Source organism: Crocuta crocuta, unplaced genomic scaffold (genome assembly GCF_008692635.1).
Source record: "Crocuta crocuta isolate KB4526 unplaced genomic scaffold, BGI_CrCroc_1.0 scaffold101, whole genome shotgun sequence".
Lineage (NCBI taxonomy): Eukaryota > Metazoa > Chordata > Mammalia > Carnivora > Hyaenidae > Crocuta > Crocuta crocuta.
Window position 1 is genome coordinate 8470639 of NW_027527956.1, and position 6936 is coordinate 8477574.

Sequence of the window (6936 nt, forward strand, 5' to 3'; positions counted from 1 at the left end):
GGGGTGGTTGTGGGCGAGACACGCGTTCCCGCCGCCTCGGCACACGTGGCAGCCCACGGGGCAGGGGCTCCGCGGCCGGTAGTGAGCCGGGTGCTGGGCGCCAGCGGCTCCAACTCATGCTTAATTTGGAACATGTCAAACATGCGAACGTTGTTTCTGGATGTCTGGTTCCTAACCCCTGCCCTCTGAGTGTGTAAGGCGGACTCACACTCCTTACTGGTATTGCGCTTACCGATCACCTGATACTAACTGTGGATTCCGTGCAACGACAGGCTGACGCTGTGCACACTCGGCCCTTCGACCCTGCTCTGGTCGCGCCGGCCGACATCTGCAGGCGTGTGAGTGTGGTGTGTGCATGTATATGTGTGTGCTTGCACACATGCGTAACACGTGTAAGGGGACGCGCGGAGACAGAGTGACGTTTGTGTGGAAATGCACTTAGCACACGAGCAGGCGCCTGGCTGGAAAAACGCTTTTGTGCTCAGGTGGGTCTCGGCAGACGCGGCTCCGTCCTGGAGTGGCCTGGGGGCTGGCGCCCGCTGTGGGTCCCGAGTCTGGGTCAGGCCTTCCTAACGGGAGGCTTGTTCCCTCGCCCCGCCCCCCCCACGACGCCCCGCTCAGACACCTGTGCCGTGGTTTGCCAGGTCCGGGAGTGCGGTGGGCACACGTGCCCCCGTGGATACCACCGCCAGGCCACCTCTTCCTCGGGAACTTGACCTCCTCCTCCGGGAAGTCCCTCTCCAGGACTGCAGTCGTGTTTCTACCTGGGGATTGCAGCTCCTTGTTCCCGTGAGCCATGGGGAGCACGGGACAGGGTCCCAGGGCGGTGGCCGTGTGGCCCCGGCTCCCACGTGATGGGACCCCATCCTGTGGCTCCAGCTTCTGGCCCCCCGGGCTCAGTGCCGTGCGCTCTTCCTCGGCAGAGCTCTGCCTCCCTCAGGCCGTCGTGGCTCCGCCGCTGAGCATCCCGGAGGCTCTCCCCAGGCCACCTGTGAAGGGCCTGGAGGAAGAGAGGCCATTTGGGGAACAGCAAACAGGTTTTCACGGGGGGCGGGGGGGAGGGTGCGGCATTCTGAGCAAAAAAGCAAGAACTTGATGGCGAGGATTGCAAAAGCTGGCATCACCAGAGCGGGCGGTTGAATGGCCCCTTCTGGACAAAAATAAGTATAGATGTAGACTCTTCTGATTTTGGGGCACTAGACCCATTTCTGTGAGTAAATAGCACAGGGTTTGAACCCGCACTCTGAGGCCCTGGGTTTTCCAGGGCCGGTCGTGTGGGTTTCTGGGGCCCAGCCCAGCAGAAGGGCAGCACCGCCGACGAGCCCGGTTCCTTCACAGCAGCAGCTCGGAAACCACGGGTGGTGTAGGGTTTCCACGTGTGTGTTTCCATTATTTAGAGACCGTGCGATATCCTCTCCAGGCCAACAATAATGAGGTACCAAGATGTTACAAAATGTCTTTTCAAATAGGAAATCCAGAAATGTGGCTTTCTTGTTAAGAATTACTAATTACACTAGTAACGATTTTTAAAACGTATTTTGTTGAGGTTATAATTAACATATAATGATTCTTAAATATAGTTGTGTGTCAATGTCATTTGCTTCCTAGGCCATGAGCTACCATCAGAATTTACATGTTAGAGACCTCAGAAAATGTTCATCTGATCCTTGAGGTGTTATCTTTGTAACCAGTAATTAGGACACCTTGATATTGATTAGCTTATTATATCCCTTTAAAGGTTCAGGTTCCTGTAGCTAAAACCCACCCATCCACCCACCTGTCCATCCACTCTTCTTTCCATCTATCCATCCATCCATCATCTCCCCACCCATCCACCCATCCTCTACCCATCCGTTCCATTTATCTTTCCATTTATCCATCCATCCATCCATCTCCCCACCCATCCCTCTTCTCACCCACCCTCCCATCCACCCACCCACCTACTCACCACCTACCTACCTGTCCATCTGCCCACTCCCCTGCCCATTCACCCATCCGTCCATCCATCCACGCACCTACCCATCCATCTACCCACCTGTCCATCTACCCACCCACCTGCTTATCTACCCACACACCCATCCATCACCCATCCATCCATCCATCCATCCACCCACCCACCCACCTGCCCATTCTCCCATCCACCCGTCCACCCACCCATCCATCTGTTTAACAAACTGAGGACCTTTTATGTGCCAGGTACAGTCATAGGCTCTGAAGCCTGCCATGAAGTAAGCTAGACTAAAGCAGGCAAGGGTTCCTGCTGTCACGGAACTTAGTTTCTTCTGATCAAAGAGATGGCGGGTGAGGTGATGTTAAGTGTTCAGGGAAAGAGATAAACTGGGGAGGGTGACACGGGTGTTGGGTTGGGGACCGAANGAAGTGTTTGCGTGAAGAGCAGAAGGGAGGAGGGAGCAGATGGGTCTCCAGGGCGGGACACGTGGGCAGAGGACGGTCCGTGGAAGCGCGGGGTGGCGTGAGGTGCAGGGGGTGCCCTTGAGCTGCAGGGTGGAGAAGGGGTCAGGCCCGGGGCCGTGGGCGCCGACGGGCCCACTGAGCCGCGCTGTGCTTCCTGACGACGCCCCTCACGCCCTCTTCTTTTCTGTCCCCTTCCTAGAGCACTACAGCTATGCGCCGCCGAGCATCAGCTCTGCCCTGCCTCCCGGCGCGGCTCACCCCCCGCTGCCCGCACCGTGCCTCGACCTGCAGGGCGCGGCCCCGGGCATGCCGGGCGCTGCGGGCGCCCAGCCCCCCGGCTACTTCCTGTCCTCCGGCCACGTCCGGCCCAACGGGGCCCCCGCCCTGGAGAGCCCCCGCATCGAGATCACCTCGTACATGGGGCTGCACCACGGCAACAGCCAGTTCTTCCACGACGTGGAGGTGGAGGGCGCCGCCCCCAGCCCCAAGCGGCCCCCGTCCACGGCCACGCTGACTCTGCCCAGCCTGGAGGCCTACCGAGACCCCTGCTGCCTGAGCCCGGCCAGCAGCCTGTCTTCCCGCAGCTGCAACTCGGACGCCTCGTCCTACGAGTCCGGCTTTTCGTACCCCTACGCGTCCCCGCAGACGTCCCCGTGGCAGTCGCCCTGCGTGTCCCCCAAGGCCACGGACCCCGAGGAGGGCTTCGCCCGCGGCCTGGGGGCCTGTGGCCTGCTGGGCTCCCCCAGACACTCGCCCTCCGCCTCGCCCCGCACGAGCGTCACGGACGAGAGCTGGCTGGGGGCCCGCACGTCCCGGCCCTCGTCCCCCGGCAACAAGAGGAAGTACGGCCTCAACGGCCCGCACCGCTCGCCCACGCCGTCCCCGCGCAGCTCGCCGCGGGCCAGCGTCACCGACGACACCTGGCTGGGCGACACCACGCGGTACACCAGCTCTGCCATCGTGGCGGCCATCAACGCCCTGAGCACCGACGGCACGCTGGAGCTGGGCGACGGCGTCCCCGTGAAGGCGCGCAAGACCGCCCTGGACCACTGTCCCTCGGTGGCGCTCAAGGTGGAGCCGGCCGGCGAGGACCTGGGGACCACGCCGCCCACGTCTGAGCTCCTGCCCGAGGAGTTCCCCCCCTTCCAGCACGTCCGGAAGGGCGCCTTCTGCGACCAGTACCTGGCGGTGCCGCAGCACCCGTACCAGTGGGCCCGGCCCCGGTCGCCGACCTCCTACACCAGGTGAGCGGGGCACGGGGCGGGCAGCGTCCGCGGGCAGCGCAGCGGCTTCTCACGGCCTGGTGGCTGCCGGCCAAGGACCCGGTGCCCGCAGGGCTGCTTCCCTTCTGGCACTTTCCAGGATGGCCACGTGGCCCGTGGCAGCCTCAGGGTTTGCCTTTAGGAGCATCATCGGTTCTCTGTGCCTCAGCACCATGCGCCCGACTCCCCGTGTGTCTGTGTTCAAATCCGCTTCCTGTAAGGACCCCCCCCGAAGACCTCATCTTCCCTTAATTGTCTCGTTAAAAGCCCCGGGTCCTAATGAGGCCGGGTTCTGGGCTCGGGGTGAGGCTCCTGCACGTGCATTCAGGTGGGGATGTGCCAGCCGTAACGAGGGTGCACACGTGTGCACTCAGCTTTTTTTCAATAAAACCAAATGATCCCTGTTTGTGTATTTCCCTCCGCTGCTCACCCACTCCCTTTCTCCCCCTAATTGCCGCCATGGCATTGGTGCAGATGGGGCCTCGGCTGGGCGATTCCCCAGGGCGGCTCCCCGGTCCTCGGAGAGCAGCTCGCCTCCGGTCCCACGAGAGGAGCGCCCGCTCCCCGCAGTCTGGCGACCAGAGCTCAGGCGAGCATCTCGGTTGTTGATTTTACTCTTCAGCGGCATGCGGGCTCTACCGCTCCGTGGGGCCCACTTATCAGCCCAGTGTTTTTATTTTTAACTGAATAGCCTTCCCAACAGGTGGGCCGCTAACGCCGCCTGGCAGAGTGCAATCTGCTCCGGGATTTTTCTCAGGCGCGGAGACGGGCCTCCCTTGCAGCACCAGGCGCCCGGGACGTGGGGCTGTGGCGCCTCCCTGGATGCTCCCGCATGTCCGGAGTCCTGGGCTTGAGGTCCCATTTCTCCCGTCCCTGCTCTGGGGAGGCCGTTCTGGAAGCGACAGCGTGGGGCGGCACCCACCGGTTCTGGCGGGCGCGTCTGCAGCACAAGGGACGCGAGTTGGCAGCATCGTTCGATTCAGAATCTGCTCTGCTCAGAGCCTGTGTCCACGGCAAGAGCGTGTAGCGTGGGCGCGGCTGCGGCGGGTAGTGGGCCTGCGGGTGCCGGGTGAGCCCAGCTCAGCCTGCAGAAGGTGTGTGGTGGGAACCAATATGACACTGACTGGCTGCTTTTTTAAATGTTTGTTTATTATTGAGACAGAGGAAGAAGGCGGGGGAAGGGCATAGAGAGGGAGAGAGAGAATCCCAAGCAGACTCCGCACTGACCGCCTGACATGGGGCTCGATTTCACGAACGGGGAGATCACGACCTGAGCGGGAGTCGGTGCTTAACCGGCTGAGCCCCCGGCCTGTTGAGCGGCAGCTTCCTAAGTGCTGAGATGGTGGATGCCACGTTTCTTCCAGCTCGTTATCCAGAGTAGGAGTCATTCCTCTGACTCAGGAAGGAATGCACACCAGCACCCAAGGAAGCTAGAATTACCACGGAGTTTTCTTGACTCGTGTTAGGGTGCGTCCGCATTTCTATCCCAACTTCTACTTTTCATATTACAAAGCTAAACGAGCGGATATATTCAAAGTTATGGTCAAAACAATTCTATTTCAACACCCGGATTTAAATCGTAAACATGAGAATTTAAGAAATCCATTTGGAGGCATTTAAAACCTATTAAGAACCATTTGTGCCTGCTCTCCTCTCTCTATAATTTTGAAGTAAAAATAAGAAAGTTTGAAGCCGGGGCGCCTGGGTGGCTTAGTCGGTTGAGTGTCCGACTTTCACTCAGGTCATGATCTCACGGTTCGTGGGTTCGAGCCCCGCGTCGGGCTCTGTGCTGACTGCCAGCTCAGANTTGAAGCCAACGGCCAGAAGCACACAGGCTCCCATTATGGTTTCCACGGGCCCTGAAGGCCATGGTCCTCCCAGCGGGGCCTCACGGGACTCTTTAGGCCAAGGCCAGAGCAGGAAGGAAACTGCGGGTCGGGGTGAAGTGTGGCGCGTCGGTGGCCCCGCCTGCTGGTCTGCACTCCGGCAGCGTAGGCAACAGACATTTGCTTCCCAGGGTTAGCGGTCAGGGCGCCAGCGGGTTGGCTCCTCCGGAGGCCCATCTTCTTGGCTTGTGTCTGTCCAGATGTCCCCTATTTACAAGGACACCAGCCACTGGACCAGGGCCCACCTGGTGACCTTGCTGCAACGTGACCCTGCATCCAAACACGGTCACATTCTGAGGTCCTGGGGTTAAGACTCCAGCCCAGGAATTTGGGGGGGGGGGGGGGGGAGGAACGCAGTTTGGCCCAGAACATCCCGCTTGGCCTCCGCCTGAGGAGGGCGGGACGCCTTCCACAGTCAGTCCCCCTTGGGGGCTCGCTCAGCCGCGGGGGCGTCTGCAGGCACTTGGGTGTCCCTGGTGGGTTGCCGATGACGCGCGGACCAGAGTCTGTCTGTCTTCGCCTGTGCTCAGGGCCCCGCGACGTGCCCGCGTCAGAGCCCCTGGTTGGGAGCAGCGGAGGGGGCCTGGCGTTCCCGTGAGCTCGGTGAGCAAGCATGGCACGTGGGGCGAGGTCGGAAGCTAACCTTTCCCCCAGTTTTGGTTTCACATCGAAATATGTTTCCTGGCCCCTCGTTCCTATTCCCGTGCCGTCCTGTCGTTGGGTGCCCCGGGGCAGCTGGGCCACGGGGACGGGCCGTCGCACCCACGGGAGGGTGGGCCCCCCAGACTTCCTGTCCCCTCCGGCCAGCGTCTAGGACGTCAGCAGGGTCTCCGCCGTGTAACCCCAGGGCCGGGTTTGTAACGGTCTCCGGGGTCTGGGATGGAGAACTCGTCACGTTTTTAATTCGCAAAAGGAGACTTTGAATGAAAAGTGTGCAGCGCTAGCCTTTCCCAAGGACTCTGGGTGCTGGGGGAGGTTTCTCCCTTTTGGGGTCATCTTTGTTGGTATAGTATTTTTGGCAACCCCTCTGTGCAGAGCGTCCTGATAGGCCCACAGCAGCCTGTCAAGAATGGATAGTATCATTCTTGCTGCACTTGAAACTAACCGCAGTGTTTCATAAAACTTTATAGTTTTATAGTTTGGATGTGTTTTAGAGTTTAAATGAATGACACTTTTGTCCTCAGAGCTTGGGTCTGAGAGTCAGGCTGTGAGCCTCTTCAGAAAGGAGAGGGCGTTTGTAGCAATGATGCCGGTGATAACAATCAGCTTCCAGGTCAGCCTTGAGTCGATTGCCGAGGCAGCTGGTGTGTGTGCAGAGGCAGGGAGGCTGGGGTGGGGGGGGCGGTGTGCAGAGGCAGGGAGGCTGGGGGGGC

General features: G+C 60.4%; 1 protein-coding gene across 1 annotated transcript in view; it reads left to right on the plus strand.

Moving 5' to 3' along the window:
• The window catches only part of NFATC1 (nuclear factor of activated T cells 1), a gene marked incomplete at its 5' end in the record, with an annotated part of 96183 nt that overhangs the window by 823 nt on the left and 88424 nt on the right, over positions 1 to 6936 (plus strand). Inside the window, one exon of the mRNA XM_077752713.1 lies at positions 2615 to 3659. Coding sequence (XP_077608839.1) covers positions 2615 to 3659 — 1045 coding nt within the window. The remainder of the gene's footprint in view (positions 1 to 2614; positions 3660 to 6936) is intronic.